At 47.5% G+C, this 17,088-nt stretch overlaps 1 protein-coding gene across 1 annotated transcript; it reads left to right on the top strand.

Moving 5' to 3' along the window:
• Positions 1 to 2,745: 2,745 nt before the first annotated feature.
• Masp2 (MBL associated serine protease 2) lies at positions 2,746 to 16,242 on the top strand. Its single transcript, XM_045150886.1, has 11 exons — positions 2,746 to 2,770; positions 2,847 to 3,075; positions 3,206 to 3,383; positions 4,010 to 4,141; positions 6,077 to 6,273; positions 6,555 to 6,702; positions 7,726 to 7,844; positions 11,279 to 11,357; positions 13,388 to 13,519; positions 13,995 to 14,069; positions 15,386 to 16,242. Exons 1-11 carry the CDS (start codon positions 2,766 to 2,768, stop codon positions 16,147 to 16,149), a joined length of 2,058 nt encoding a protein of 685 aa, XP_045006821.1. The 5' UTR covers positions 2,746 to 2,765; the 3' UTR covers positions 16,150 to 16,242.
• The last annotated feature ends 846 nt before the right edge of the window (positions 16,243 to 17,088 follow it).

The raw sequence follows: 17,088 nt of genomic DNA, 5'->3' as shown, positions 1-17,088 counted from the left end.
AACCACTAAGCCATCTCTCCAGCCTCCTAAATAGCTTTTTTTAAAAAAACAAACAAACATGTCTTCATTTTTATTTATTTGACAGAGAAAGAGGGAGACAGACTGGGTGCTCCAGGGCCTCCAGCCACTGCAATCTCCAGGTGTGTGTGCCCCCTTGCATCTGGCTAATGTGGGTCCAGGGTCTGTTGGCTTTGCAGGCAACCACCTTATACTCTAAGCCATCCCTCCAGCCCCTAAATAACTGTTTTTTTTTTAATTTTATTTATTTATTTGAGAGCGACAGACACAGAGAGAAAGACAGATAGAGGGAGAGAGAGGGAATGGGCGCGCCAGGGCTTCCAGCCTCTGCAAACGAACTCCAGACGCGTGTGCCCCCTTGTGCATCTGGCTAACATGGGACCTGGGGAACCGAGCCTCGAACCGGGGTCCTTAGGCTTCACAGGCAAGCGCTTAACCGCTAAGCCATCTCTCCAGCCCCCTAAATAACTTTTTTTAAGTGATAGAAACACTTGTGCTTCTCCCTTTGACTCTCTGAATTTATGAACTGACTCAAAGAATGACAACGGACCCAGGAATCTCATGCCGGAGGAAGGGGAAGGCTGATGGCTGCCAGAGGAGGAGCTTGTCTCCCAGGAAGAGACTCACACATTGCTGGCAACCGGCCAAGCCACCTTGCAGGACAGACTGGAGGTGAGACATGGATGTGTCCGTGATGGATGGATGGAATCACACTTTGACCAGGGCTGCATACCTCATGCCCTCTCAACCTAACATTACTTCAGGGACCTAAAATGGACTAGGGGTCAGGGTGTCACTGGACCTCTTCCTACTCCCCAGGTGGTCGGCCACATTAGACAATTCTTTCTCTGCTTTTCATTATTACCTGTTTCTTTATTGGCCTATTGAGGACAGGTGGCCAAGCCTAGGCTGAAGAGATAGCTGAGTGGATAAAACAATTAGGGCTGGGGAGATTGCTCAGTGGTTAAAGGCACTTGCTTATAGTCTGCCAGCTTGGGTTTAATTCCCCAGGACCATGTAAAGCCAGATGCACAAAGTGGTGAACACATCTGGAGTTTATTTATAATAGCAAAAGACTGGTGCACCCATTTTGGTACTCCCCCCCCACACACACACAAAAAATTGCCTTCCTGCAAAGGAACACCTGTCCTGCTTTAAGTAAGTGGCTGGGAAGCTGAACTCAGGCCAGCAAGCTTTGCAAAATGGGGTCCCTGAGTTCCAATCCCAAGACCTTTTGTAAAAGCCAGAAGCTGTGGCTGCCTTCTCTAATTCCAGCACATAGAGACAGGAGAACTTACCAGAAGTGCGAGGACAAGCTAGCTTGGTAAACAGAACAGTGACCCTGCCTCGATCAGGGTGAAAGACGAGGACCAAAGCTCAAAAGTTGTCCTCTGACAACCAGGGTCTGCGCGTACCCATGCTCACACATCAACACGCACACGCATGTGCACTCGATGACTAGACAAGCTAGTCAGGGGCCTGTGTGCTTTTCTCACGGGTGAGCAGCTTCACCCCCTCAGCCAGTGCTGCTGCCCTCTCCCTCAACCTTTCTCCTCCAGCTAGGACTCGGCTACTGAGCTACACTTCAAAGCCCCCTTTTTCCTTCTAGAAACTTTTGCCCGAGTTTGTTCTGTTTCATTTTGTTCTATTTTCTGAGACAGAGTATCTCTGTGTAACCTATATTGTCCTTGAACTCTTGATCCTCCTGCCTCAATCCTGTGCTAGTAGTACAGGTGTGTGCCACCATGCCCAGCATGCATCTCCACTCTTATTTCTATAATCACTGAGATAGAACTTCACTCCCCCAAAAGAATGGGCGCAGAAGCAGGACTGCTGCTGCATGTCAAGGACAGCCTGGTTTACAAGCAAGACTATGACGGAAAAGGGAGTAGGATCCAGGGAGAAGTCTTAGAACTTGGCGCTTGCTGCAAAGCCTGCTGGCCTGAGTTCAATTCCCCACCACTCACTTAAAGCAGGAAAGTGTTCCTCTGCAGCAGAAAGAGACTCTTATACACATGTACACACACACACACATATTAACTTTTCTTTGTTTTTTTCAAGGTAGGGTCTCACTCTAGCTCAGGCTAACCTGGAATTCACTATGTGGTCTTAAGTGGCCTCAAACTCACAGCAGTCCTCCTACCTCTGCCTCCCGAGTGCTGGGATTAAAGGCATGTGCCACCCTGCCCGGCTAAATATATATATTTTTAATTCTCTCCCAATTTGTATCATGGAATCAGGACCAGGAAGCTGACCACTTCAAGTTCAGAAGTCTCTTGTAGAATATTCACTCCCACCTGTCCTTGCGACCTTCACACTGCTGCAACATGCTCCTGATGCAAATTCCCTTTCCTCCTGGTTGCCTGCTTTCCAAAATTCCTTTCTCCACTTCCTCTTGGAGTTTGGAGAGGAAGCTGGGGGTCTACCTGTGGACTTCCTCCATCTCTGCAGTCTACATTGTCATGGAAGCCTAGACCCACAGGGTCTTGTAGATTCCAGCAGGGAAGAAGCACTGTGGCTAGGGAGAGGGCTGAGCGGGCTTTTTTTGCCAGGCTGTTGTGGCCCAGGCCCAGCTACTGGCTCCTGGAGCCACCTGGCCTTCCTGCCAGGAAGTGAGGTAAGGCAGGCAGGAACCATGGGGTGCTTTCCCAGAATGCCAGCGTCAGGGAGACTGGGGGTAGAGCCAGGAGCTGGACAAACAGATCAGAGGTGAGCTGAGCTTGGTGTACAGAGCTGGACTGTACACCATGAGGTGGGTGCGAGCCCCAGGACCTCCCCCAGGACGGGGAGACGGGCCTGGGCTCTCACCACAGCTCTTCTGCCCACAGGTTGCTGCTCCTCCTGGGTCTGCTGGGTGGCTCCATGGCCACACCCCCAGGCACAAAGTGGCCTGAGCCTGTGTTTGGGCGCCTGACTTCCCCTGGCTTCCCAGGAGAGTATGCCAACCACCAGGAACGGCGCTGGACACTGACCGCACCCCCTGGCTACCGCCTGCGTCTCTACTTCACCCACTTTGACTTGGAGCTCTCTTACCGCTGCGAGTATGACTTCGTCAAGGTGCTTGCTGGGGCACATGTCTGGGGACCTTTTGTGGACTAGGGTGGCCCTAGGGACCGGGTGTGATCTGACCAGGAGGGAGGGCAGGCCTGGGTCTTGCCTTCCCTCCCTTTAACCCATGTCCCTACAGTTGACTTCAGGGACCAAGGTGTTGGCCACACTGTGTGGGCAAGAGAGCACAGATACAGAGCGGGCACCTGGCAACGACACCTTCTACTCATTAGACTCCAGCATGAATGTCACCTTCCGCTCTGACTTCTCCAATGAGAAGCCATTCACAGGCTTTGAGGCCTTCTATGCTGCAGAGGGTGAGCAACAGAGGGTCCTGGTCTGGTTGGCTGCAGCTGGGGTGACTGTCTTATGCCAGTCCTGCCCTACCTTCAATCTTGTGCTTCCATCTCCCCTGGGATTGGATTCTGGGTCAAACCGACAAGAGAGGTGAGTCCTGCCATGATGTGACATCATCCACCACACAAGTGTCAGTGTCGCCAAATGAGCCCCATTGTGCCACTGATGATGTAATGATGCGTGAGCTCATGACTCCATGGCAATGGAAAAGCGAAGACCACCAGCAGGAGCATTCCCCAGGACACACAGGGCTTGCACAAGCTGTCAGCATGCAGCTTGGAGTCTCAGATTCTGGCCCCTGCACAGGCCGTGTGTGTGACCTGGCTCAATCCCTCTGCATTCTATGGACCCTCATCAGCCCCTTTGCACTGGGTTAATGGCCAGCTGCTCCCTCCACGACTACTTTGGGTGCGACACTTAACTTCTGTCTCACTGGTTTAGCATAGATGGTATTTATATCTCTGGTCCCCTGGTCTGTGATACATTTGGCCTTGCAGTACACCTCCTCTCAGGTGGGCCACCAAGGCCTGGGCTCTGTCATGTCTCCTTCCCTCCCGATTGCCTGCCTCGTCCCCTTTTTCCCTAGACATTGATGAGTGCCAAGTGTCCCCAGGAGACGCACAGCCCTGTGACCACTACTGCCACAACTATCTGGGAGGCTTCTACTGCTCCTGCCGAGCAGGCTATGTCCTCCACCAGAACAGACGCACCTGCTCAGGTGAGGGGAGGATGCCCACCAGGCCACACTGCACCGGGTTGCCCCAGCTCCCCAATGCCTCAGTTGCTGTGCCTGAAGAGTTCCAGGGGTGCTGGGCCCTGGTCGTTTTGACCTCCTGTCCCCGCCTAACTCCTCCATTCTTCACTGGCTCGCTCTCCTTGCCTCTTTAGCTCCTTAGCACGTATTAGCTCCACATCGGGTACCTGTCCTTGCTCTGTGAACCTGAACCAGCTGTGAGGTGGGAAGTGGAGAGACCTATGTAGGCTTGCCTCTGGCACTCTTGGGCTCCCTTCTACCCAGAACCTTGGGGTGGAGGGTCCAGGTGGGTTCATAGCCACCATTTCTGTCCTCCAGGAAGGTGACGACCCTTTGGCTTCCACTGTCCAGGCCATCCCGTTTCCCCACTTGTCTTGGCCCTGCTTCCCTCAACCTTCTTAACTTTCCCATCTCTCTCCTAGTGCACAGCCTCTGACCTCCCTCAGCTTCAGCCTGCCCAGCCCATTGGGTCAGATGCCAGGCAAGATCAAGGGCTGCAGCTCTGGGTCAGGCCAGGATGACTGTCACTTGCGGTGCTCTGTGAACCCCCCCCCCCATAACAGTAATAAACCCACCTACACCTGCACTATGGCTGTGTGTCTCTGCGAGGGGGGCAAGGAGGGTCAGGAGGGTCGTAGCACAACTGTGCCCACTTCAGCCCTCATGGCCTGATGGCGGGCGCTCCTTCTAGGGCCAAAACCCCTCTTTGCTACATGGGTCACTTAGGCCTAAAGACAGCAGGGCTTCACCTAAACCCCCAGGGTGTGAGGGGGGGGAATGCCTTCACTGGCCAGCTCCTGTTTAGAAGCCAATGCAGGACTGTGTGTGTTGATCAGAGGGAGCTTGATCCAAAGCAGAGACCTGGTGAGGTGTCACAGGAGAACAGGCTGGTGCCCCTACATCCCCTAGGGAACAGCCAGTCTCGGGCATGGTGGGACACGCCTTTAACCCCAGCACTTGGGAGGCAGAGGTAGGACGATCACCATGAGGAGGAGGATCGCCATGAGTTCGAGGCCAGCCTGAGACTACATAGTGAATTGCAGGTTTGACTGAGCTAGAATGAAACCCTACCTCGGGAAAAAAGAGAGCAGTGTGGGACTCTCCATTTCTTACAAGCCTCCCACTCAATCTGCCTGTATCCCCTACTCTGCACCCTGGGGCGGCTGGGATGGGGACAAACCCTCCTCTGAGATGGAGCTCGACCTCCAGCAGCGCAGGTCAGTGGCCCCAAGAATTACAGCAGACTTGTGCACACTGGTGACCTAACCCAGGGCCAGTTCTAGACCTCATAGAGGCTGGGAAGGGGGCTGGGCTGGTGCATGCCACGTATAGGTGGGAGCCTCCTAGTGGACGCACTTGGGAACTGCTGGAAGGGGACATGTAGAAATTCTGAGGGGCCATCTTCTCTTTCCCTGAATTCTGGAGGACCACAGGTCGGCAGCCTGCTTCCCCCTGGCAGAGCTTCTCTTCCTCATGCCCTTCAACTCTGAGGTTGTGACTCTTGATGGGGTACACCCCATACTTTCTCTGGGTAGGAATGGGTCCCTGGTGACTGTCGTCTATCTTTAGTGCCACCTGTTTCAGCCAAAGCTCAACAATAGAGTCCCCTTCCTAATTGTTCCTTTAAGGGCTGGGAATATAGTTCAGTGGTATTTGCCTAGTATATGTGAGGTCACGGGCTCAATCCTTAGTACTGCCAAAAAAAAAAAAAAATCCTAATTGTCTCCTCAGCTGTCTGTCGGGGTTTGAATTTGGTTTCTCTTGATGCCTTCTGGGGCTGCAGGTGTCCTGGTGAGACACAGGGGCACAGATGTCGCAGCCATTCTCCCACCGTTTCCCAGACCCTGAGCGGACAGGTGAGGTGCTGAATTGTGCCACCTGTCCTCTTCCCTTCCCCAGCCCTGTGCTCAGGCCAGGTCTTCACCAGGAGGTCAGGGGAGATCAGCAGCCCGGAATACCCACAGCCATACCCCAAGCTCTCCAGCTGCACCTACAGCATCCGCCTGGAGGAGGGCTTCAGAATCACCCTGGATTTCGTGGAGTCCTTTGATGTGGAGATGCACCCTGAAACCCAGTGCCCCTATGACTCCCTCAAGGTATGGCTGCTGAGCCCCTCGCCTGGTATTTCCCCCTAGCAGCTCCCATCTCCTTTGCACCACCCCATGTTCCTATCCCCCTCAGCCAACCCCCCCGAGCTTCCCAATGGGGCCCAAGCCAGGCTGTGGCTTCAGAGTGAAGGATGGACAAGGTTACTCACCCTGTGACCCCAGGCAGTCCCACCCACAGATCCTGAGCTTCTGAAGATAGTTTGTTTCCCTCTAACCCAGGCAGGACCAGTGCAGCAGGTCCTGGAGTTTCAAGGCCTCTCCTTGTTCAGATTCAAACAGGCGAGGGGGATTATGGCCCGTTTTGTGGGAAGACCTTGCCCCACAGGATTGAAACAAGGAGCAACGCTGTGACCATCGCCTTTGTCACTGATGAGTCAGGGGACCACACAGGCTGGAAGATCCGCTACAGGAGCACAGGTGAGCCAGTGACTCTGAGGTCCAGGCGGGAAGCCGAGAGGTTCTGTGCTCCGTCTCTTCTGCAGTGCCAAGGCGCGTCACAGGATGGGACTCTTTCCAAGCCAGGCCTAGGAAGGGAGACCAGGTTTGAGTAAGTTCAGAGGGTCTGCAGCAGAGCATCACCGTCACTTTGAGCTAACCCCCTTGGCTGTTGGGACTGCCTCCTGGGGCCCCTCAGGAATTTTCATCACGTTTCTTCATGACAGACCCTCAAATGCTAGCAGCCCTGGATTCCCAAGGAGCCAACGCTGTCCTTGAAGACTGGTTCCCTGCAGACTGAGAGCCACCAGACACTGGCTGGTGACATGCACTCAGCAGTTTAGCTGGGTGCTGGAGGGACAAGGGGATTCAGAAAGCTGTGGGTGGCTGTGGGGAATAGTATAAAGCCTCAGGGCAGGGGCTGGGCAGGTCACTTTGGGGGGCCAGCTTCTCCCCAGTGGCCTGAGCACTATGGGTGGGTGCCAATGAGAGGAAACCCTTCATGGAACTCCTTAGATCTTTGGTTTCTCGTCTCTGAGCCCCTGGGACTTTTTTTTTTTTTTTTTGCCAAGATGACATCCTCTGGGGGATTATGAAGTTAATCGTAATGTCCTCCTTCCTGTCACTTAGCCAAGCACTATCCTAGCTCCCCATAACCTCCAAGTCTCTACCAGTAAGCTACACCCAGAACCTAAGAGCTGTGATTTAAACCCAGTCTTGCTCTTTTCCTTAAAGTTACACTCTTGGTGTTAAGCCATGGTTGCACCTGCTAGGCACAGAGCACAACCCCATCTACGGCAGCTGCATTCTTACATATGTGGGGCTGAGTCCTAGGCAAAGCAACACATCTTAATTTGTGCAAGTCACTGAGCTTCATTTCATCTTTGGTGTTTATGTTAAGAATCCTACCGTGCTTGGGGCAGGCTTGTTTTCTACCTCGTTTCACTTATAAGCCAAGAATTTAACAATTCAGACCACACCAAAACAATAAACCTGGTTTTCCAGCACAGCCGTGCCCTGATCCAATGGTGCCACCCAATGGCCACATTTCACCTGTGCAAGCCAAATACATCCTCAAAGACAGTTTCTCTGTCTTTTGTGACACTGGCTACGAGCTTCTGCAAGTGAGTATAAATAAAACTTAAGGGCCCATGGAAGCTGGAGTGGTCTGGGAATTTCTTTTGTGTGTAAATGGGGGAAAGAAATGTTTGCAGCAGACAAGAAGGGGGTGGCTATGGAAAATTTTATTTAGGGGAATCCTTACTTTCATAAAATTTTAATTATTAATTTGAAAGAGAGAGGGGGAAGATAGGATGGGTACACCAGGGCCTCCAGACACCGCAAACAAACTACAGATGCATGCGCCACCATGCGCATCTGGCTTACATGGGTACTGGGGAATTGAACCTAGGTCCTCAGGCTTCACAGGCAAGCACCTTAACTGCTAAACCATCTCTCCAGCCTTTTTCTTTGAGGTGGGGGGTATTTTGAGGTAGGGTCTCCCTCTCCAGCCCAGGCTGATCTGGAATTCACATGATAGTCTCAAGGTGGCCTTTAACTCATGGCGCTCCTCTTACCTCTGCCTCCCAAGTGCTAGGATTAAAGGCACGCACCACCATGCCTGGCTAAAACTTTGCTTTTGCTTTTTTTTTTTTTTTTTTTTTGTTTTTTCGAGGTAGGATCTCACTCTAGCTCAGGCTGATCTGGAGTTCAGTATATAGTCTCAGGCCTTGAACTCATGGCGGTCCTTCTACCTCTGCCTGCCTCCTGAGTGCTGTGATTAAAGGCATGTGCCACCACGTCCAGCCAAAATATTTTTATTTATTTATAAGCAGAGAAAGAGAGAAACAGGATGGGAGAGAGAGAATGGGCATTCCAAGGTCTTTTGCCACTGCAAATGAACTCCAAACACATGAGCTACTTTGTGCATGTGGCTTTATGTAGGTGCTAGGGAACCATCAGGCTTTACAAGCACCTTTTTTTCCTTGTGTTTTTTGAGGTAGGGTCTCGCTCTAACCCAGGCTGATCTGGAATTCGCTATGTAGTCTCAGGCTGACCTTGAACTCACAGTGAACTTCCTATCTCAGCCTTGCACTTTGGGAGGCAGAGGTAGGAGGATTGCCATGTTGAGTAAAATGGCAACTTTTTTGTTGTTTTTGTTTTTTCACTTTGTGCATCCAGCTTTACTGGGGAATGGAATCCATGTTGTTAAGCTTTGTAGGCAAGCGGAAAATGGCAACTTTTTTTGTTTGCACATTGTAGCAGCTATTTGTAAAGTGGCTGAAACAACAGAAAGGCAAGCCCTCTAGCCCTGGGCCATGAGCTCTGCAAGAGCACCTGTATTAAATTAAGGTCCTCCCTTGGTCAACTGATGACCTTCCCATGAAACAACTCCTGGGCCCACAAAAAAATTAGCCAGCCCTGGAAAGAGTATATTCTGCAAAGTTATAAATAGTGATCACTGTTAAGGGAGAAGGAGTATAATTTTAAAAAATGCTTGCTGTGTTACTTTAAGGGCACAGGTAAGAGATTAACATGTCCTCTTTATGGTCTTCAAAATTGTCACCGAATCCCAGTAGTAAAAAGTAATAACATTGAAATGATAGCTAGCTATGCAATCTGTAGTTTGTGGAGGGTCAAGTTCCCACCTTGCAAACTTTTGGCCAGGTTTTATTCCACTGGTCCTTGGACTGCAAACTTGCTCAGTTTTTTCTCTGTATGCGCACATTGGGTGAAGTCACAGCACATCCTTGGGATGTTGGTCCTCTCCTTCCACATTCGTAAGAGACAGGGTGTCTCTTGATGTTTGACACCAGGAAGGCCAGGCTAGCTGGTCTTTGAGCTTCAGAATTCTCCTGGCTGTCTGCCATATAAATCCCTTAAGATTACAGACTTGTTACCTGTCTGGCTCATGTGGGTGCCGACAGCGTAAACTCTTGTCATCAGTATTGCAGTCAGTGCTTTTAACCAGAGCTACCTCCCCAGTTTCTTTTTTGGCTTTTTGAGGTAGGTTTTATTTTGTTTTAGGTAAGGTCATTCTAGTTCAAGCAGCTGACCTGGAATACACTATGCAGTCTCAGGGTGGCCTCAAACTCATGGTGAGTCTCCTACCTCTGCCTCCTGAGTACTAGGATTAAAAGCGTGCACCACTATGCCCGACGAGGTAGGGTTTTACTGACCTGCAATTCAGTATATAGTTTCAGGGTGGCCTCAGACTCACAACGGTCTCCTACCTTTGCCTCCCAAGTACTGGGATTAAAGGTGTGGGCCACCACGCCTAGCGTCTTAAATTTCTTTTTCCTATTTTCTTTTTATTTGACAGAAAGAGGAATAGAGATATGAATGGGTGTGCCAGGGCCTCCAGCCACTACAAACAAATTCCAGACACATGCACCACCTTGTGCATCTGACAAACGTGGGTCTTAGAGAATCGAACCTGGGTCCTTTGGCTTTGTAGGCAAATACCTTAACTGCTAAACCATCTCTCCAGCTCCCCTAGATTCTTTTTTGAGACAGGGTCACATGAAGCCCAATCTGGCTTTGCACTTGTTATGTAGCCAAGGATGATCATAAGCTTCTGATCCTCTTGTCTCCACCTCCTGAGTTCTGGTGTGCCTGAGCATTGAAACCAGGGTTACAATCATGCTAGGCAAGGGTGCTACCAACTGAGCTACATCCCTACCATTTCTCATTTAATTGAAAGATAAATTAACCTTGATCTTTTGAAGCATACAATTTCTATCTATGCCATCATCTTTCATTGTAATGATTTTTTTATTAAAGGTTTTTAAAAATATATTTTTATTTTTCTTTAAAAGCGACAGGCATAGAGAGGGAGAAAGAGATTAAGAATAGGCGCGCCAGGGCTCCAGATGCGTGCGCCCCCTTGTGCACCTGGCTAATGTGGGTCCTGGGGAATTGAGCCTCAAACCGGGTCCTTCGGCTTCACAGGCAAGCACGTAATTGCTAAGCCATCTCTCCAGTCCTAATGATTGATTTTTAAAAGTATTACTTGCAGGTCTGGAGAGATGACTTAGTTGTTAAGGCACTTGTCTGTGAAGCCGAAGGACCCAGGTTTGATTCCTCAGAACCTACATAAGCCAGATGCACATGGTGGCACGTGCATCTGAAGTTCATTTGCAGTGGCTAGAGGACCTGGTGTACTCCCTACTAAATTAAAAATATTTTTAAAAATATATTTCCAGAAGTAACAGCAATAAATGGAAGGAGCTGGGAAATGTAGCTCTGTGAAGCTGGGTTTCTATCCCCATCATCATGAAATCAGTAGGAAAATACGTTCTTGGACATGATGTAAAGCCAAAACACATTACAAATAGCAGCAAAGGTTATACCTGATTCACAAAATGCCAACATGTTGAGATACAGAGGTGACAAAAACCAGCAGAACTTTTGGCAGGTTCCTGTAGGTCATGTGGCTGGCACCCCCCACCCTCTTGGGAGCATGGTACAGTAGACATGGGACCAAGGTGGGAGCCCAGCTCTGGGGAAATGACCTGATGGTGTCCACAAGGGACTCATTTTCTTAATTGTTCTTCAGGGTTCCATGCCTCTGAAATCATTTGTTGCTGTGTGTCAGAAAGATGGATCTTGGGACCAACCAATGCCAGAGTGCAGCAGTAAGGCCATGTGGTGAACCCTGTCTTTCCTGCTGCCATCCTTACCACTTTTGCTGCTTCTCTGCCCCACCTCTGATGATCCTGTTGATCAGGGTTTGAATTCCAAATATGCTCTCCTCTCCTACTCTTTCTCAGTTAAAGAGGAAGCAAGCTACTGGGGAAGCAAATCAGTGCTCTAAAAATATTTTCCCCCTAAGTATAAAATAATGCTCCTCATAGAAGATAGGACTAATATGGGCTGGACAGATGGCCTAGGTAAGTGCTTGCATGTGAAGCCTAAGGACCCCGATTCAAGGATTCCCCAGGACCCACATTAACCAGATTCTGGAGTTCATTTGCAGAGGCTGGAGGCCCTGGTGCGCCCATTCTCTCTGCCTCTCTCTCTCTGTTGCTCTCAAATAAACTTTAAAAAAAAAAAAAAAGATAGGAAATACAGAAAACAAAAACATCACTACCCATCACCCACCCCATGAGAGCTTGATCACTGTTACTGTTTTGTGTCTACCCCTTGAACTACACATATTCCAAATGTGTGGACAAGTATATATGCTATCCTATGTCAGGAAGTAATTCTGTATGTACACATGCACACACACAATGTAGACTAACAGTATACCTTACCAGTTTGAAAACTAGTAAGTCATATAATTTTGGGAAAACTGTGTATTTTTGTAGAAGTAACTGTTGAAATTTCTAAAACCTCTCTTGTCCATCTCCCCAAAGTACCACTAAATGCTGGGGGTGTAGGTCAGTGGCACAGCTTTACTTGCCTGGCATGCGTGAAGCTCTGGGTTGAACTCTATTCCTCCAATACTAATTTTTTAAAATACACTTTATTTTTACTTATTTGAGAGAGAGAATGGGCGCACCAAGGCCTCCGCCACTGCAAACTCACTCCAGATGCATGCACCACCTGGTGCATCTGGCTTGCTTCACATGGGTGCTGGGAAATTAAACCTGGGTCCTTTGGATTTGCAGGCAAGTGCCTTAACTGCTAAGCCATTTCTCCAGCCCACCTCCCATTCTTTATGCTATGAATGCACATCCCATTAACTTCCTTCACCAACCCAAACATTAACAGGACACCCTTCCCTTCTGTGGCCACATGGTGCCCCTATTACATGATGCATGCTTATTTTACCCAATTTGTTTCCAAGTTATACATATATAGTTCCATAGTATCACACGTAAAGCTGCACATGCATTTTTGTGTAATGATTTTCTGTACAAGTACTTAGAGGAATGTAAAGACTGTATTTATATACACACACATTCCCACTAGTGACCGACAGTATGAGGAATCAGAGGTCCATTTTGCCAGAGCTTGTTGCACAAGTGTAGGCACACCAGGCCTTCTGCTGCTTTGCCTGCAGAGATGCACTGAAAACTAGACAAAGGACCTAGAGTACTTGGCAGGGAGCCAGGGTCAGTGCTGAGAACAATTTGAATGTAATCTTTTACTATCCATAGTAAAAACACACCAATTTTTGGCTACTATGAACAGGATTTTTGTATCATGCAGGTTATATCACGTTAGTAATAACTTAACATCTATGATTCCCAGTCCAAATTCAGGGTCTAAATGATGGAATACCTCACAGGTTATTGTTCTACCATTTGGACTTGCAAAATATTCAAGCTGTGAAAAGGATCACAGGAATAAGCCAAGTCCTTCAGTCTATTGGTTTATGCCCAACCAGACCCACTGAATTTTCCTGTGTTCCTGTGCTTCCTTTAGGGAGGCCATCCACACGTCCTTCTCAGAGTGTTACGTAGTCAGGAGCAGGGATGGAATGCTGTTCCTGTCACCTCTAGAGATGTTAATAATGGCCAGCAAGCACAGGAAACTAACTGGCTCTGTTGTGGCAGAACACATCTTCCAAATTAACTGCTCAGTCTCCAGGCCTTTTGACTCATTTAGTGGTCCTGGGACTTTAACTCAGGACCTCTGCATGCTAGTAAGCAAGCTTCATAGACCCTCTCACTGTCAGTCCAAAGTCACAAAGGAATCTCTCCCATTTCCTTACTAGTTGTGGACTGTGGCCCTCCTGATGATATACCCAATGGCCACCTGGAATACATCACAGGCCCTGAAGTGACCGTCTACAAAGCAGAGGTTCAGTACAGCTGTACAACCTTCTACACGATGAAAAGGAATGACAGTAAGCACATTTCTCACATGAGGGGGTGGGCAATATTTGGAGTTTGAGCCCTCAAGATCTGGATATGAATTTGGCTAAGGGAAAGGATTAAAAATCCTTTTCCCACCCACTAAGTAAAATATTACAGCTAAAGTGACTTTAATGTCAATTTGTGAGAATCTGAAAACAGATCTTATCTAGTAAATGACTACTACAAACACACAATATATTCCAAATGGTTTAATTTAACAAGTCAAAACCTTATCATTAAGCACTTGAGATCTTGATACATATTCAAGTTACACATCTAAAAGGTTTCCACTTTGCAAGCAAACATGGTAATGCAGAGACCTCCTATTTATGAAATCATGTAAAATGGTTATTCACACATCTTTCCCCCACAGGTGCTCAAGAATCATTTTTCAAGGGGTAGTCAAGCAAACGACAACCACCTTACACATGCAGCCAACATTTTTGATTTTCCAATGATTTGCAGGTAAATATGTGTGTGAGGCTGATGGATTCTGGACAAGCCCCAAAGGAGAAAAATCTCCACCAGTCTGCGATCCAGGTAATGGACATATTTACCCAGGAGATTATAACTGACACAGAGGATGGGTGAGTCAGGCAGAGCAGAATTTCATCACTTGGCTCTTAGACTAAGTTATTATTTCCAAGTAGCATTGTCTCATTACCCCTTTCCATGTGGAGGCTGTTAAGCTGCTGACTGTATCAGTCATTCGATTATTTCTGACCTTATAACTAGGCAGGAATAAAAAATTATTAAAAAAATTATCTCAAACATTTATACACTTATAAACACAAGTTCTTCCGCTGAGTTACTTCTCTGTAAAAATGCTATTAAAACTCAAAGCTATTAACTTCATTATTTCCCTAAGCAATTGTTTTCAATGGCATCTAGGTTTTTAAACATTAATGCAATCTGCCTTTTAATAGTACTTAAATTTTTTCTTTACCAGAATTGGCTCCAGTAATAGTTGAGAATAATTTTTTTAAAAAAATCTGTAAGGTAATAATATATTCATTACCCCTGTGTTATTTGGCTTAAATTAGTTTTTTTTTAAACCTGTATCTGGCCAACACAATGTAAGTTTTAATCCAAGTACACCGCCACAACAGGGAACATGCACACTACATTAACAAGTGTAATTAGTTTGTAATAAAGACACAATAAAATTTAGTGTTTGGCTACATCAACCAAAAATACTAATTTCGAGACTAGAACTGTTCTGGCCACAGCTGCAACATTCTCATTTTGAGCACATTTTTGGTTTTAACATAGAAGGTAAAGGTAATCTTGCAAGTCCTACCAACACACTTAGTTCCTGCTTTCCCAGAACTCCTAGTAAACCCATTTACAAAGGAAAACAAGCCAATACAAAGTCATGTCCTTTTGCTCCTACTGTCTCAGGCTCATACAGTTCCTGTCTGCCCCATTAATAGCTCCCCTATCTTGTCTTCCCACCTCTGCTTCCCAAGTGCTGGGATTAAAAGTGTGTGCCATTACCTGGGTGTGGGTGGCGCACTCTTTAATCCCAGCACTTGGGAGGCAGAGGTAGGAGGCCACCCTGAGACTACATAGTTTCCAGTTAGCCTGGACCAGAGTGAGACCCTACCTTGAAAAACCAAAAAGTGTGCCACAATACCCAACTTCAATACTTTTTCCAAAACAAAATCATTTCTGAACATCAGTTTTTAATCATATTTTCTATAGAGATAAGAACCTTTAAGGATTCATGCTATTGAATAGACTCACCATGCCTGATAGGGAGACACCATTCTTTGGGATGGAATTTAAAGAGGTAAAAATTTGAGGAAAGCAGCAGTGGACCTCTATAAAAGCTTCCATTTGGACTTCTCCCTCAGTTTGTGGACTGTCCACCCGTACTACAAGTGGTCGTATATTTGGAGGGCAAAATGCCAAGCTTGGGTACTTTCCTTGGCAAGTCCTGTTACTGGGTGAAGCTACAGCTGCAGGTGCGCTTTTATACGACAATTGGATCCTAACAGCTGCTCATGCTGTATACGGGCAAAAAGAAGCTGCATCCTCTCTGGACATTCGCATGGGAATCCTGAAGAGGTTATCACCCCACTACACCCAAGCCTGGGCGGAGGCTGTCTTTATACACGAAGGTTATGCTCATGATGTTGGCTTTGACAATGACATAGCACTAATTAAACTGAAGAACAAAGTTGTCATCAACAGCAACATCATGCCTATTTGTCTGCCAAGAAAAGAAGCTGCAACCCTAATGAGGACACATGACACTGGAACTGTATCTGGGTGGGGATTAACCCAAAGGGGTTTCCTTGCTAGAAGTCTAATGTTTGTGGACATACCAATTGTTGACCATCAAAAATGCACTACTGCATATGAAAAGAGGCTCTACCCAGGAGGAAGAGTAACTAGCAACATGCTCTGTGCGGGCTTGGAAGCTGGGGGCAAAGACAGCTGCAGAGGTGACAGTGGAGGGCCACTTGTATTTCTAGATAATGAGACACAGAGATGGTTTGTGGGAGGAATAGTGTCGTGGGGTTCTATTAATTGTGGGGAAGCAGATCAGTATGGGGTATATACAAAAGTCATTAACTATATTCCCTGGATTGAGAACATAATTAATAATTTTTAATTTGCATGTCTTCAATGAGTAAATGATTTCTCATTTTTAGAAGTACCTGTAAAAGCTCTTAACAGTAATAAGACCTGAGAAAGCATTTATGGGTTGTACCACCCCAAGATCAAACTAGATGAAGATGCTACAGTCACCAATCCATTTTTGCCACTTGTTGACTCAAGATATTCATCTTTGTTGACCTATCACAAGCTCACTGTTTTTGTTGCATTTAATTACAAAGTTCAAAATTCTCTGACACTGGCTGTTCATGTCTGTAAACTTTATTTATTTTCTTATGCTCTCTTTTCTAGTGATTTTAGACTTGTCTTTACTTAGCTCTGAAGTGCACTTACAGATTACAGCAGTATTGGTTTGGGAATAACTGAAAAATCATCTACCTTTTGCTAGATAAATTCAAAATACTGATACTTCAGCCCCATGTACTGGCTGATTTCTGCATTAAAAACACGGAAGCTGGGTGTGGTGGCGCACACCTTTAATCCCAGCACTCAGGAGGCAGAGGTAGGAGGATTGATGTGAGTTCAAAGCCACCCTTAGACTACATAGTGAATTCCAGGTCAGCCTGAGCCAGAGTGAGACACCACCTCAAAAAAAACAACCAACCGGGCTGGAGAGATGGCTTGGTGGTTAAGCGCTTGCCTGTCAAGCCTTAGGACCCCAGTTTGAGGCTCAATTCCCCAGGACCCACGTTAGCCAGATGCACAAGGGGCACATGCATCTGGAGTTCATTTGCAGTGGCTGGAGGACCTGGTACACCCACTCTATCTGCCTCTTTCAAATGAATTTTATAAAAATATTTTTAAAAATACCACAAAATGGGGCTGGAGCTGGAGAGATGGCTTAGCGGTTAAGTGCTTGCCTGTGAAGCCTAAGGACCCCGTTTTGAGGCTCAGTTCCCCAGGTCCCACGTTAGCCAGATGCACAAGGGGGCGC

Source organism: Jaculus jaculus, chromosome 5, assembly GCF_020740685.1.
Source record: "Jaculus jaculus isolate mJacJac1 chromosome 5, mJacJac1.mat.Y.cur, whole genome shotgun sequence".
NCBI classification, from domain to species: Eukaryota; Metazoa; Chordata; class Mammalia; order Rodentia; family Dipodidae; genus Jaculus; species Jaculus jaculus.
The sequence above is the reverse complement of the archived record's forward strand: the minus strand, read 5'-3'. Positions and strand labels throughout refer to the sequence as shown.